We start from the raw sequence: 16,931 nt of genomic DNA on the forward strand, positions 1-16,931 counted from the left end.
CTCCAAGAACTCGCTTTGGAACCTTATCCCAAACAATTATTTCTCTAGGATGCCTTCCACAAGGTCCACCTCCCTGAGTTTTGAACTCTCCCCCTGATGTTCCTCCCCCCAGATTGTCATGTGCATTCAAGCTTTGCCTTCCATGCACTCTCTCTCAAAAGTTCAGCCATGCCAACAGAACACCACTGCTTCACATGCCGAGAATAAAGAGTTACAGACCTTCGGTTGTCTCCTTGGATCTTCTGGCTTCTCGCAAGCTTATTTTTCTTGAAGTCTGCACCTTTCTCCCTTTAAGCTTGGAGCCTTTCTCTACACCTTACTCTTAACAGGACCTTTCAAGGAATCCCTTTGACTTAACTGTCCTCTTGGCCCTTTCTCTTTTCCCTTTTAGACCTGCTCCCTGAAGTTCCCTCTCCCAGTAAACTGCTGACAATCTGGTAACTGCCTTGAGATCCAGAACTCACTTGACATTCACTGTTACTTTAACTTTAGAACAACTCATCTAAGATTCTTAGACTTATTTTCCTCAGCAGTTTGCTGGTATGCCAGCTGGAGAGACTTAAACTGCTCCCTTCATCTTAGAGCAGAATTACCAACTGAACTCAGACAGCTTTTGGTTTCTTTGTGTCTGTGTGGTGCCTCACTCTCTGGACCCCTGTTGCTAAGCAACAGCACAGTTTTCTTTTCTACCTTCTTTATTTTAACTCCCCTTCAAGAGTCATAAAATCTGATTAGAATGCAGGCATCTTTCAAAGTGAAACTAAAACTCAAGTTCCCCCTTTTCTTAACACACCAACATAGCAACACATATTAAACTTAAATATTATGACTAACACACACAAATACAAATATAACTTGATTAACTATCTCTAGTTCCTAACAATGTATTGAGGAACTTTCAAACACAGGAGCGGAAGATGGGGTACCACCCACCCTCATGCACCCACTCCACTGCCTCCCCACTCTTCTCTCATTTTCTTCAATATTCATCAGGTCCTCATCTAAATTCTTCTTAAATATCAATAGCTCCCTATGGTAATGCATTTCATGTTCTAACTAACCTTTGTTGTATAACAAGCAGACAAGAGCAGCCACTTACCTTCCTGGCTCAGCCACATGACTGTACTGTTTTTCCCCGCACTCAGTCAGTGACCTGAGTTCAGCTTGCCAGAGGCACTGCCATCATCGGTGCAGAAACATTCTGAGCTCACTGGGTACTCAATGCTGGAAGTGCTTCATAAGGTGAAGGGGTGCTCCTTTGCTGTTTTGAAGCAACAGTCAGTGAGTCCAGGGCTGTCCTGCCAGAGTCTCCTCCCCACAGACACCATTGCTGTTTCAGAGGAGGGGGTGCTTGTGACCTCACAAGCTATCTCTGTGACCCATTGGGGGCTGTGACCCACAGTTTGGGAACTCCTAATCTAAGTTGTTAATAAACACAGTGAATAGTTGAGCCTCCAGTGCAGATCCTTGAGGAATACCACTTGTCATTTCCTGCCAATTGAAGTCTGTCTGATATCCCTATTCTGTTCCCAGTCACTCAGCCAATTTTCTAACCAGGTCAATAATTTGCCTTCAATTCCATGAGCTTCAACTTCAGTTAACATTCTGTTATGAGGGACTTCATCAAATATCTTCTGGAAGCGCACATAAATAACACCTGTAGACATTCCCTTATCACATTAATTACCTCCTCAAAAAACTCGACTAGGTTCATTGGATATGACTTACTCTTTACAAATCCATGCTGGTTGTGTCTGTTCAGTTCATGTTTGTCCAAGTGCTTAGTCACTCTTATCCCTAATAATAGATTCTCGTAACTTTCCCACAACATACATTAAACCAATTGCCTAATTTCCTCTTGTTCTACTTAAATAGTGCAGTGACATTTGAAATTTTCCAATACAAGGGGAGAACTCCTTAATCAATAGAGTTTAGAAGATCAACTACAATTTTGTCTCTTAATTATTGAATTAATTCTACCCCAGGATGGAAATCATCAAGTCCTGGAAATTTGTCTATTTTTAGTTTATTTATTTTCTCCATTACCATTTTAAAAATAGTATGCTAAATCTAGTAAGTTCCTCTACTTGACATAGTTTCACTTTTCCTTGTATCTCTGGTGCTTTGTCCTGATCCTATCTGTGAAGACCAATGCAAGTATTGGTTTTCAAAAAGTAATCAACAAGTCTGTCATGTCCTGATTTTCAATTCCAATATCACCTACTTCTGTCATTAAGAAGCCTACATGACAATTTGTAGTATGCTTTTTTACTACTACTGGCATAGTAGATGTGGCATCTTGCCTTATTTATAAGCAGCTATTACAATTTCAGGCCTGTCATAGCTTCTCGGCATCAGTGACATAACTTACTCCTTAAAATGGTATCCATGTCTCTTGTGTGCTCAACTGGAATATCTTTGCCCAATATCTACTTATACAGTAATATGACCCAGTATGTAACAATGGTTCTTTTGAAATCTCATATGGATATTCCTGCCCTTTCAAAAGTTCTTCTAGCTCTGTAACTTTTAATCTAATATTATCCCAATTGATACTTGAGTAATTAAAGTCCCCCAAAATCACCACTCTGTAGTTCTTGCACATCTGTTATTTCCCTCCTAAGCCTGGAAAAAGCTTGCCCTCACAGCCTCTGTTTAAATACCGATGATTTGTTGGTGTACGTGTCTGTCTGTCCTGCATTTCCCTGTGTTCGCAGTCCCAAAGGAAGACCTATGGCAGTCAATCCCTGCTTAACTCCCTGCAATAAGGATTGCCCAAGACGATGGGTATAAAATGTGTTTAGATTGTTCGTCAGGCTCATGATTTGCTTATCTTTGGGCAAACAACATTAAAGCTTCTGCGAGGAAGTGACAGGCAGGAGAGACAGCGAGTGGGAAGGTCGTGGGCAGGAAGTGGCAAGTTGGAAGATCGTAGCGGGGAAAACAACAAATGAGAAGTATGAAAAAAAATTAGTAATCAAAATCTCAGGACATGACTTCCATTCCTTAGATGCCTTTATAAAGGGAAACTGGCTGGAGTAAATCTGCTCATTGGTTTTTCAACACATGAGCTTTTGAAGGCCTATTGAGGTTTACAAATAAATATGACAACACATTTGTCAAGAGACAAGTTTATTGACAAGGGTTGGCATTTGATGTATATAAATGAGCAGGTAACATTCTACATGTTACATGTTGATTACTTATAAAGAGGAGCAAGTAATGTGCTAGCTATCTAAAGTTTCAACTGTCTTTGTTAATAAATGCACACGTTTTTAGTGATGCTGCTGTATTAATCTGGTAATGGATGGATGTAATATATATTCATTCTAACGAAGTTCAGAGACAGTATAACTCATGAGAAGTACAGTACTATGAACAACCTTTTGGGTGGAATCAAAACTGTTCAGGACTACTGTGTTTTGGGGAACCATTGGTATGCAGAAAGGGATGGTTGGCAAGAATATGTTTTTATATTCTGTAAATTAGAAGATGTGGAAGCAAGTAACTTGAGCTCACTAAGTGCCAATATCCATTTCTTGTGCTGATTTTGTGGTCTTAACAAATGTTACAAAATCTTCCCTTTTCTATCATGTTCATGTTTTAACATTCTCAAATTACCAGCAATTCAGTTGATGAACATTTTATAAAAAACCTTAACAGGTTGGTAATTGTATAAATTTAAATCCTAGCTCAACTCCCCATCCCACAGCATGTGTTATCTCATTTACATTCTGTGTTTTTTTCCCTGAAAGCAAGTTTAACTTTTTTCCTATTGCTTCTCCAATCATTCTGTGTGAATATATTAATTTACCTTTTTGTTAAAATATAAAATATTATCTGGCATTTCTTTTGCAGTGAGTTTGTAGCAGAAGAAGATGATGAAAAATTCTGGCAGTTTGTTGACACTGTCAAGGAAATAACATATCTTCAGGGAGGTGAGATTATCTTGTATATCCCAGATCTGTATGAAGATCTATGATGGCAAATTAGGAAAATTTGGCAGGAAGGAAACTGAAGTGTTGCAAAAGTGATGATGTTAGTCTGACATGGTTACTAGAAAGGAAATTTCAACATTGAGCTCCAAGGAGTAAAAACACAAGAAGTATTTTAATTTACATATTTATATACACATTAATCTATTTTTCTGGACTGTTTACCTCAGGGTTATGGAGAATACCAAAGAAAATCAAAAGCAGACTGATGCCTTTACAGTGCATAAGTAGGCATTTCAACAAAGCTGAGTTAGATAAGGGCTTGCTATAATTTTCTGATGCACAGTGAGCAACTCAGGATGGTGAGCAAATAAGAATTGTGTTTTGGACATTTGACTAAATTGTATTTATAACCTGATTTTGGTGGGGGGGGCCCGTGGAGGTGGACAGTGGAGAGAGGGTGGAGGGCAGTCCAGCGGTTACAGGACCCTAAGAGGTGGGGGGTGAGAGGGTGAATACCCGAAGTTGAAAGGGGGATATTGACAGAGGCACCTCCCCTCTTTTCTCACCCAAGGCTGAACCTGATTATTTTCAAGCTTCGCCCACACTGGGAACTCCTCCCACCAGTCTAAAAATTTAGGCTGGGTGGCAAACAGCCCTTATGTGATCAATAATTGGCCACTTAAGGGCCTCAATGGGGCAAGTTTGGGTGGCCTGTCTAAGGCCTCGACCGCCCCAGCATAAAATTGCGGAGAAATTGGAAACCCAGCGGGAAGCCTATTTCACGCTCAGCCCTGCCCAGTAGGGAGAGCGTAAAACTCAGGCCCATGTTTTCTTTGTGCTCATCTGCTCAGAACTTCCCAATTGGACACCTGACATTGAGAGCTCGGAGCAGAGAGAAGTTCAGACTTTTGGTCTTCCACTCCATGAAACTGTTCATTGATGTTCAAACCTGCTAGACTACACATCACCACCAGCAGTGATAAGTATATAAGGAATATAGTATACTGGTAGATATCTTCGCCTTTTTACGTTGATATTACAGGAATATTTTTGAGTTCCAGTACATCAATCAGTATTTGATATTTGCTTTTCTATTACATAGGGTAAAAGGCACATCCCTGCCCATGTTTATGCTCCACTTGAACCTCCTTTGATCTTTCCTCAACTATATTCATCATCATAACCCACTATTCTCTTCTCCCTCATATGATTGTCTAGCTTCCCTTTTAATGCATCTATGCTATTCACTTCAACCACTCCCTGTGCCAGTTTCACACTCCCACCACTCTGGTTTGTTGCCAAATTGACTTCTCTTAAGAAAATATATCGAAAAGCAAATACTGTAGGTCATTTATACACTGAATGTGTTTTTACATTTTTCTGAGTTCGACTATTCAAAAAGAATCAATTTGATGCTTCAGGCTCAGTAATTCTGTTTTTCAGTAAAGCTTAAGGTAACCTCATCTATGGGCAAGCTGAGCATTGTTTTTTGATATCTACTTATAACAGGAAGCAGTTTGGTTTTGAAAACACAGCAAACCAGTGAAACATTGACCCAGAATTTTGATTATGAACTATCAGTGTTCACTGCCAATACCCCTCCAAATCTGACCACAATTTCAGGATCTAGTGCAAGCGCAGATTAATATAGAAATTGGAAGTTGCAACAATTGGTCATTCACTGTTCAGTCACAAACTGCGCTGTGGCCTTCCACACACCCACCCCACCTTCCACCCCACCCTCCTGCCTCACCCTCGTGCCTCAAACCGACATCCGGTGAAACCCATTCATTTGATGAGAACTTCCTCAAAACCCTTTTTAGAAACCCCATAAAAATTAAGCCTTGTTCATTGAGGTATAAGTGGGTTTTTAAAACGCCCTGATGCCTACTGCTGCACAACTGACCTAGCCCTGAAATTCTGATTTTGTACTTGTGGAATATTGTTAATTGTCTCCATTATAATCAATTTCTAGATTTTTAACGTAGCTTTTTTAAAATAATTTTTAAACAATCAGGTTTGTTCATGATATTTCAGCTTCAACCTTCACCATATGTATATGCCCCAGCCTTTATTTCCCTGTCTCTAAAATTTTTAAGAATTGATTTGATTATTAGTGCTTTTCATTTCTGGGTTGGCTTTCTGTGAAAATTCATTAATGTGATTGGCTGTTTAGACAGCTTGTGATGTCACTGCAGCTTGGCAGCTGGAATCCCCAATAAACTACGCTACAATCAATTTCACGTTGCGGAGGTTAAAGTTCTCATCACAGAGAATGTGAGATCTGTCAGCACAGCTTTCTTCAAGGTCAGTGACAAGTACCCTTGCTTCGCCACTGACGGCAGTATCCTGGGCATTACAAATGTGGATGACAGATTTTCAGGAACACTGGGAATCTAGCATTGCAATGAAAATGCAATGTTAAATGGCAAAATTAATCATTTATAGCATACTACTAGGATAATTATTGCAATTGACTTTGTTTATGAAGTTTTCCTAATTATATAATTTTATTTAACAGATTCTGAACGAAGTTATTATAACCTGATTCTAAAGAAAGCTGGTCAATTTTTGTCACAACTGAAACTCAGCCTTCTGAAGTTTGCTCTCTCGCTGAGAGCATATTCTCCAACTGTTCAGAGGTTTCAACAGGTGCGTACACTAATCTTCATGCTATGTTTAAATTAGCTTTGTTGGGTGAAAGACACAATGGCACAAAAAAGGACAGGTAAAACATTTATTTCATAAAAGAAAATGAAGACCATTGAAGCATCCTGACACTGCCTTCCCTCATTTTTACTTTTCACTTCACTGACTGGGATATTTAAAGTAGAAAGGTAATTTTAATCTAGACCAAAATATATTTTTAAGCAATCTATTTCAATAGTGAAATTGATAAAAAATCTGTCTGGAGGGGATGAATCCTGTGTCACTCGAGCATACTTCCAAATGAAACAACTTTGATTATGGCTGGGGGGTGGCACTGGAAATTCCTACCCAAAGTCAACAGACATTTGACTAGTCTGTCAAATTTTCCGTCCCGCCCGATTCCCACCGGAGGCAGGACCAGAAAATCCCGCCCTCTGTCTATGGAAATATTTTCTCCTTTTTAAGTTTATGGATGCTTAGCTGAATTTCAATTCATTTTAAGTGCATACTTCTCAATACGAGCAATGCATTCCATTAGACGCATCAACTGCATTACCCATTATTCCTCTTGTCAAATTTTGTTTATTCTTCTTGAGGTGATCATGGCTCTCCAACTTCATAGTCTTTGATATACAGCCAACTTCTGAAGAAGAGTCATACAGACTTGAAATGTTAACTCTGTCTTTCTCTCCACAGATGCTGTCAGACCTGCTGAGTTTTTGCAGCATTTTTTGTTTTTGTGCCAACTTCTTGATGTTGTTCTCAATTCTTGTGCCTGTTCTCCTTCAGCTGTTGGTGCCTTTCTTCCTTTGTCTCTGTCTTTCTCTGTTACTCTCTATTTTACAAGTCACTATCAGATGTTTTCTCTCCTAAGTACATGCCTAAGGAATTGTAGTTGTCTTTTAGTTCACATTTGCAAAAGTGTTTCTTGTGTGCCTGCTTTCCTCAAAACTCATTTTGTTGTATGTGTTGTCCAGCTAATCTGCATCATATGTCTCAGAAATCATACCTTTGTTGCCGTTAATTTATCTTCCATCTTCTTGCTTATATTCCAACTTTCACATCCATGGAGCATTGTTGACCAGATGCAGCATTTTAGTAATTTCATTCTGCTTTTCATAGAGATGTTCATACTTTTAAATAGAGAGAGAAGGACTCTCAGCAGAAAACTGTATGCACCAAGAGTGTTCAGGGAGCAATTCTCTGGCTAAACACGAATGAGGAACAATGTTTAAGATGTCAGTAAGGGCAACCTTAGTGAAATCTGCCATTTGCTGCAGTCACACATGTAGCCTCAGAGGAGTACAGGGACCATGTTGCCAATGGCTGTGGCTGTGGAGGACGAATTTTCAAGCTTTTTTCAAGCTCTAGATATTTGCTACATCTCTCAGCCTGCCTTCCACTGGTACATAGAGGAAATCACTGAAGATCTCTCTATTCAAAACTAACTGCATATTATTCTGTTTTGCCCAAGAGAAGAAGGTGGAGCAAACACACGGCTCTTCTAGGATTGCGGGCTTCCCCATGGTACAGTGTGCCATTTGACAGTGAGAAGATCATTTTGCACATGCCACATGTCAAGTCTGCCATGTATATAGTGTAAAGGGTTAATGATAAATAGCCTACATCATCAGTGGTGTAAGATCACATAACCTCAGAGCCTCCTGAGGGATGGTTCTGTGTGAAGCCTTGTGCTGTATATAATTAGAAGAATGTTTAATAAAAAGAAAAGCTTACCAACAGCTTTGTCTCCAGCAGCTTCTGTTGATCCTAACCAAGGACAATCTAAGCTAAGGCCCACAACAATGATACCAGATGGTGGCAGTGGTAAAGACAACATAAAAAGCACCGACTAAAAAAAATCCCAGCAAGACTGAAGACAGAGAGAAAGAAGCCTAGTGACTGCAAGCAAAACAACTGCGAGGAAAGGATATTGTGGGAAAAACACCAACAGAATTCAAAGAAAGGCTAGAGTGAAGAAAAGCCATGGAGAAAATCCTACCCTTAACAGAGTGTTTCAACCACATGGAAGGCCTGGATCAAGCTGAGAAGCGGCAGAACTAGCGACGTAGGTTTTCCAAGCACACAACTACTTCGAGGCTAACAAAGACTGGCAAGGAACAGGTCAGCATCCTCTCTATACCATAGATGGCAGTACAGACGACGTATTGGTCAGACAGGGCGTAAATGAAGAAGCGGCAACATACACAGATCTTATAAAAGCTTGTGATACATATTTCAGCCTTAGAAGGAACTCAATCATAGGTGAAGTTCTAAAGATACACCCAAATACAGGGAGAAAGTCTAGATTCCTTCATTAACAATTTAAATCGATTAACTGAGAATTGTGAATATGGAGCCCTGAAAGATGAATTAATACGGGATCATATTGTTGTAGGAGTCTTGGAAGGGACTTCATCAGATTTTCTACAGTCAAGGGAGGATGTAGTGCTATCAAAGGCTCTGCAGAAAGGCAGGCAGAAATGAGAAAGCAAAATTGTGTATTCATTTGAGCTGATGGAGATTTTGTGGAGAAAAAAAACGACTGACACTGCAGTTTGTAGGACACAGATGTAGCAATGTACCTATTCAATAACAGAGAAAGTGCGAAGATGGCATTGTAAGTGCCATTACTCAGTGCTCTCACTGTTGTGGGAAAAAGCTGAATCGGCGTGAAGTGTCTCCTGCCAAAAATGAGGACTACCATTCCTATATGAGGAGAGGACACTTTTGGTTCACATTTGCAAAAGTGTTTCTTGTGTGCCTGCAGCAAAAAGCTCCTAACACAGAAATTTAAAGAGAAATCAATTAGAGCAAGTAGAATTGAAGAAATTGAAGATGTAAAAGACAATGAAGTGCCATTCTTGGGAAAAACTACAGGATGTAATGGGAACTATTAGTGCAGACATTATGGTCAACGGACATAAAACAAACTTCAAATTAGACACTGGAGCAGGAGTTTCAATTCTTTCAGACACAGAACAGTGGCTAAAGCAAGAATCCCTCCAACCATTGGCCACAGAACTCCACAGTCCAGGAGACATTCACCCAAAGGTCAAGGGACAGTTGACTGCTATACTCCAGTACAAAGGAAGATAAAATCGCGAAAACTTCGTGCATGATCCAAAACCAAGAGTGTTCACTATTGAACTGAAAAGCTTGCACAGATCTACACTCATGGATGAATTTGGAAGCCAAGAGATACCGACAGTGTTTAGGACAGAATTTCCAGAATTATTTAGAGGTCTGAGGAAGCTGAAAACAGCCTTTCTCATCACATTGAGACCAGATTTAAAACCAGTGTGCTTGTTCACCCCAAGGAAAGTTCCATACTTACTTCTACAGAAGATGAAGCAAGAAATTGAGACAATGCTCTATCAGGGAGTAACCTCACCTGTAATGAAACTGACGAGCTGGTGCTCGGCTATGGTTCCAGTACCAAAACCAAATGGCTCACTGTGAATCATTGTTGACCTCATGCAGTTAAACAAAGCAGTGAAAAGGGAAATCCACCGAATGATATCTGAGGATGAGAGTCTGGCAAAAAGTACAATTTTTCCCAAAATGGTTGCAAACAGTGGCTGTTGGTAACTGCCTTTGGATGAGGAATTCAAACTATTGACAAATTCATAACACCTTTTGGGAGATATTGCTTCAGTCTACTACCTTTTGATGATACATCAGCACCATTGATTTTTCAGATGATGATGACAAGTATTCTAGAAGGATTACAAGGGGTCATCTGTCACATGGATGACATTGTGATCCATGGGTCCACTACATCAGAACATGATGCCAGAGTGAGAGCAATGTTGCAAAGCTTGCAAGAAGCAGGACTAACTTTTAATAATAAAAGTGAGTTCCTGCAATCAAACATTAAATTTCTGGCACACATTGTTCAGGTATCAGGGCTGAACCTCAAAAAAACTAAGGCAATCAAAGAATTTTCACCACCTTGCAATGTCACAGAGCTTCCGTGCTTCATGGGAATGGTGAATCAAGTAGGAAAGTTCTTGCCTTCGGCACATGTAAATGAATCATGGTGACTACTGTTTAGGCAAGGCCAAGCATGGTGTTGGGAAGAAAATCAACAAATTTTGTTTAAAAGGGTAATAGAAATGCTCATTTCACTAGACATATTGGCTTACTATGATTCAGCCTACGATATTTGCTGCAGATGCCCAATTATCTCCTATCCACTGAAAGCAGTGTAAGTCTAATCCAACCATTATTATTATTGGTTATCCCTCGTTTGTGACGACGATTGTCTTCCATGAGTCCGAAGATGGCTGCTGTGGCTGATTCGAGATCTGCAGACTTTATGGCACATGAGACAATTCTTGTCATGTGGGATGCCTGGTCTTTTCTCAGTTCAAGTCATGCCATTTCTTTTCGCTGCTTTCGCTTTTCCTCTTCATTTTGGCATCGTTGAGTCTCAAAATGCTGGAATTCTTCCCACAGACCCTTGTCACTATCTGGTTCAATCCAAGGTGATATGGTCTGTCAGGGGTCGCTGCCAACGTTGCATTTTTTCACATTGGCTTCAGCTCATCCTTGAAGTGCTTCTTCTATCCTCCTCTGGTGCATCTGCCCTGACTGAGCTCGGAGAAGATGACCTGCTTTGGGAGCCTGGTATCTGACATCCAAACTATATGACCAACCCAACAAAGCTGGTGGCGGATGATCATAGCCGCGATGCTTATGGTGCCCACTTGTGAGAGGACACTGATGTTGGTGCATCTGTCCTCCCACTTCAATAGGCAGCGTGGATGGTACGACTCTAGTACTTTGAGATGCCTCCTATACATTGTCCATATTTCAGTCCCATACAGGAAGGAAGGAAGCATGACTGCAAGGTAGACCATGAGCTTGGTTTCAATTTTGATGTCGTGATCTTCAAACAGTCACTTCTTCAGGCTGCACCAGCAATGCTGGATTTCTTTGTGAAAGATCTGTGAAAGATAACTTCTAAGGTACTAGAAATGTTTTATAATTTTCCCAGCATTCATCAGGAATCCTAATCAATGGGGCTGGGGCATGTGCACTTGCTGATGGAGGGCTTTGTCTTCTAAGTGTTGAGTGTAAGTCCCATCTTCTCATATGCCTCAGTAAATACTTAGATTCTCTGGAGCCCCGTTTCCAACACAACACTTACTGCAGCATCATCAGTGTATTGGAACTCGGTGACTGAGGTCGAGGCGGTTTTAGTTTTTGATTGTGTCATCTGAGATTAAACAATTTACCGTCTATTTGATAAATAAGCTGCACTCCAGTTGGTAACTTGTCTCTAGTCAGGCAGAGCGTGGCAGCAAAGAACATAGAGAAAATAATTTGAGTGATGGCATAACCTCATTTTACTCCCATCTTAACTTTAAAAGGGACTTTATTGGGTCCATTATTGAGGATCACCGCTCCTTTATCATAATGAGGCAGGCAAAGGATGGTAAATTTTGGAGGACATCTGTACTTCAGCAGAATCTTCCAGTAGGCCTCATGATTTAGAGTTGAAGGCCTTTTTCAAGTTAAAGAACACTATGTGGAGAAGTTGATGTTGTTAGCCACATTTTTCCTATAGTTGACGAGCTGTAAAAATCATGTCGGCTGTGCCTCTTAATTGCCTAAACCTACATTGAGACTTGGGGAGCAGCTCTTCAGCAAATGTAATAAGTTGGTTCAGAAGGGTTCTTGTAATGATCTTTCCTGTAGTGGAAAGCAGGGAGATGCCTTCGTAATTCCCGCTGTTGGATTTGTTCCCATGAAGATTGTCACAACATGGCATCATTAAGGTAATTCGGAACTTGCTCATCATTCCAGATCTGTGAGATAAGCGCATGGAGCTGCAATGTTAGTTCCTCTCCTCCATGCTTAAAGATTTCAGCAGAGATTCCATCACCTCCTGCTGCTTTGTTGTTCCTCATTTGTGTGATGGCTTTCATCACATCCATAGGCATTGGCACAGCTTGTCTCTAACTGGGTGTTATGGGTTGGAGTTGAAAACACTCGATTCTTGACTGAAAACATCTTTAAAATGCTCTGTCCAACAGGCATTGACAACTTTCCTTTCCTTGCTCAGAAGGCCTTAAATAGTCTTTGTGGCAGTGAAGAAGCCATGGATATCATGTCAGCAAGATGTTGAATTTCCTTTGCCTTGCCTCCCACCACATGTTCTTCCTGTCACATGTGCACCTTTGTACCTTGGCCTTTGCTTTTTGGTAAGACAGTTTCTTTTGCTTTGAGTTTGGGTCATTCAACCAGGCCCAGTAAGTCTTGCGCTTGCGATCAGTTCATTGATATCCTGATCATTTTGATCAAACCAATCCTGATGTCACCTGACAAAAAAATCCAAGTGTCTCTTTGCAAGTATTGGACTTCAGGACATGTGGACGCTCTTCTGTTCTTGATTGAAATTTGAAAGATTTTCCCTAAAGCATAGTTGGAATTGATCTCTTTTGATCGGATCCTTCAGAGCATCGACGTTGATCTTTCGTGGACGTCTCATCATTTGTGAGCCAGTTTGATGGACATAATTGAACAAATATGTCGATGGTCGGTCCAGCAGTCATGAGCCCTGTCATTGCTCAGGTGGTGCGGACATCTTTGCAGTTTTGGGCATGGGCGATGACATAGTCAATCAAGTGCCAGTGCTTGGACTGTGGGTTTTGCCATGTCATTTCATACTTGTTCTTCTGGTGGAACAGGTGATGCTAAGCCCATGTTCTGCGCATTTGTTAAGGAGAAGAATTTCGTTGGAGTTAACATTTCTGATTCCTTCCCTCTCAAGAGTTTCATTCCAGAGATTGGAATCTGTTCCAAAACTGGCATTGAAATCTCAGGAATAAGCCTGTCCTCCTTCGGAAGCCCACAGAATTTGGTCAGGTTTGGCATAAAAATCTTCCTTGGTTTCAATGTCAGTGTCCAGGTTTGTGGCATATGCACTGGTCACAGTGGTGAATTGGCTCCTTGCCACTTTGAGATGAAGAGTCATGAGGCGCTCATTTCTTCCAAGAGGGAACTCATGAAACTGGTTCACAAGTTCATTCTTGATGGCAAATCCAACTCCATGAACTCTGCGTTCACCTTCTGATTTCTCTTTCCAAAAGAAAGTATGGCTGCCTTGGAGTTCCTTGAGCTGCTCCTCTCCAACTCGCTGTGCCTCGCTCAGCTACGATGTCGATGTCATATCGCCAGAGTTCTTAGGCGACAAATGCAGTGCGACACTCTGGGCATTCACTCGCGTGTGTCCATGGGGTCCCTGATGTTCCAGGTCCCACTGTTTACTATTTGTATGTTTCTACCACTGAGGGTGATCCCTCTGGACATGGCTACCCAGGTGAGGCAGGCTACATTTACAGCACCTTTTCTGCACCCCTCCCCAATGAGGGGTGAGCAGAATGGATCCTAAAGAGGGCTGCTCAGTCGCAGTTACAGCTGCCAAAAAGCACCCCTGCCTCATCCAAGTGCTAGACGACCATCTTGTAACTGCTGCCTCTGTGCCAGATCATGATTAGAAGCTTCCAGGCAAAGTAATCCTGCTCCTGTCGCCATTTGCTGGTGCCGAAGGGCTTGGGAGATTTGTTCGGAAATAAAGAAGCCTGTGCATGACATCTTTTAGCATGGGGAAACCGCTGCACACCAGCTTTCACACATGCCCTGACAGAACAAAACCTTGATCCAATGACAAGGAAACCAAGATGAGTGGGGGTTTTGTTCTGCCTTTTTTTGCGAGAACAGCTGCTGAGATACTCCAGTTGGCACATCTCCCTCCACCTGTTCTGCCGTTGTGGACTTGTTTGCCAGAGCCCCATCTGCTGAGTATTTCTAGGGTTCCTAACAGGCCTTCACAGTAACTGCAGCGGCCCACGAGTCCCACCATGCTTCACCCTGTTTTTATCGACCCTTTCTTACTCATTGCCCAGGTTCTGTGCTGAGGATGAAGGGATGGACTTTGGAACCCCATCAGTTTACTCTCAATCATTAGTAAATTAATGGAAGGTGTCATGGACAGTCCTATAAAACGGCATTTATTCAGGAATAACCTGCTCGCTGATGCTCAATTTGGGTTTCACTTGGACCACTTAGCTCCAGACCTCATTATAACCTTGGACCTAAGATGGGGACAAAAGAGCTGAATACAGAAGATAAGGTAAGATCTGACTGCTCTTGACGTCAAGGCCGATATGATCAAATGTGGCATCTTTGGGAAGACACTGAATCAGGGAAAAACTCTCCATTAGTTGGAATCACACCTAGCATAAAGGAAGATGGTCGTTAGAGGCCAATCATCTCAGCTCCAGGACATCACTGCAGGAGTCCCTCAAAGTAGTGTCGTAGGCCCAACCATCCTCAGCTTCTTCATCAATTGCCTTCCCTCCATCATATGGTCAGAAGTGGGGATGTTCGCTGATGATTACACAATGTTCAGTACCATTTGCAACTTCGCAGATAACGAAATATTCCATGCCTGTATGCAGCAACATGCATACTTGAGCTAATAAGTGGCTAATAACATTCGCACCATGCCAGTGCCAGCCAATGACCATCTCTAACAAGAAAGAATTTAACCATCTCCCTCTGACATTCAAAGCCTGTCCACTATCTACAAGGACAAGTAAGGAGTGTGATGGAATACTCTCCAATTGCCTGGATGAGCACAGCTCCAACAACACTCAAGGAACTTAACACCATCCAGCCTGCTTGATTGGCACCCTAATTCGCTACCTTGAACGTTTCCTCCAGCACCAATATACAATGGCAGGAGTGTGTATCATCTAAGAGATACACTGCAGCAACTTATTAATACTCCTTCAACAGCACATTTCAAAGCTGCAACTCTACCACTGAGAACAAGACAAATTCTACTTCAAGTCACACACCATCCTAATATTGTCATTCCTTCATCGTTGGCTCAAAATCCTGAAATTCACTCCCAAATAGCAATGTACCTACACCATATGGGTTGCATCAGTTGAAGAAGGCAGCTTACCATCACCTTCCCAAGGGCATTTAGGGATAGGCAATAAATGCCAGCCATGTCTCATCCCATGAATGAATATTAAAAGAAAAGATGGAAAAACTATTTCTGCTGGTTAGGGAGTCTTGAACTCAGGGCAAAGCCTAAAATAGGAACCATTCCTTTCAGGAGTGAAATTAAGAAATGCTTCTTCACACAAAGTGTGTTAGAGTTTGCAAATCTCTTCCAGAAAAAAGCAATTGATGCCAATACAGAAGCAAAATATTGCAGATACTTGAAATCTGAAATAAAACAGAAAATGCTAGGAATACTCAGCAGGTCTGGCAGCATTTGTAGAGAGAGAAACTTAATGAATCAAGTTGATGGTCATTGACATGAAACATTACCAATTGCTGCTAGATCAATTTTCAATTTTTAAGCTGAGATAGGCCTCGAATGCCCAGCTGCCAACTGCATCATCTCGGCATGGCTGACAGCAGTCTGAGCTGACTGGCAGACAACAGGAAGGGTGCTGGTAGTGTGTGGGGTGGGAAGAAAAATGCAGTTTTCCTGAGAAAGGATAGCAGGTTCATGCTGCATGGCCACTGCCATTCACCCAGGTAGTGTCTCTACACTCTTAATAATCTGTTGGAGACAGATTGCTGGATTACTGTGACATCCTGCAGGCCCCTTTGCACAGTGTAATTCACAGCCATGTTGCCAGCAGCATGAATTTATATGGCAGCACTAGGAAGATATAATAATTCTCATAAGGTTATTGGAATTTATTGTAAAGAAGAGAAATAGTGGGTTCTGTGTATGTGTGACTTAATTGATTTAAAGGCAGCTGGTCTGAAGGCTTTGATGTAATAGAAGATAAGTTAGGTTTGAAATGTTAAGTAGGTGGACATAGGCGTAAAGGGAACATGTGCATTTTTAAATAAACCAGCCTAGATTGATTTCACAGGGGGTGTAACCTAGCCAGGAGAAGTTCAGAAATAGTGTGTTTATTTTTCCCAAAGATTACTGGTAAAATTGGTACTATGAGAGATTTTTATTATCAGAGAGGGTAAAGCCCACAGACATAGTGAAACAATGGGAATTTGCATTCAAAGATGAAAATATGTATAAAGGAGCGAAGGTTGTGTGTAAAGGAATGAATTCTAAGGTCTAACAAAAGGTGAAAATTCAGCATCTAAGCCTCAAGCTGCTGTCTACAAAGTTAAGAAAACTCACTTTGAATTGGATTGTTCAGGATATCATGTTTCTTTGCCTGGGTCTTTTAAAATCCATGTGTATTACTGTTACCTTAACAAAAGTGTAATTGGGGGTTTAGCTTAATTAGGGGATTCAGTGATGGTAAGCTCCAGGACATCACTGCAGGAGTTCTTCAG

The 16,931-nt window shown here is 41.3% G+C and overlaps 1 protein-coding gene across 2 annotated transcripts in view; it reads left to right on the top strand.

The window, feature by feature from the left end:
• uggt2 (UDP-glucose glycoprotein glucosyltransferase 2) overlaps window positions 1-16,931 on the top strand; it is a 400,098-nt gene that overhangs the window by 21,653 nt on the left and 361,514 nt on the right. For both annotated transcript variants that reach the window (XM_078545909.1, XM_078545910.1), the window contains exons 3-4: window positions 3,859-3,938; window positions 6,460-6,590. In XM_078545909.1, coding sequence (XP_078402035.1) covers window positions 3,859-3,938; window positions 6,460-6,590 — 211 coding nt within the window. The remainder of the gene's footprint in view (window positions 1-3,858; window positions 3,939-6,459; window positions 6,591-16,931) is intronic.

Source organism: Cetorhinus maximus, chromosome 7 (genome assembly GCF_964194155.1).
Source record: "Cetorhinus maximus chromosome 7, sCetMax3.hap1.1, whole genome shotgun sequence".
Lineage (NCBI taxonomy): Eukaryota > Metazoa > Chordata > Chondrichthyes > Lamniformes > Cetorhinidae > Cetorhinus > Cetorhinus maximus.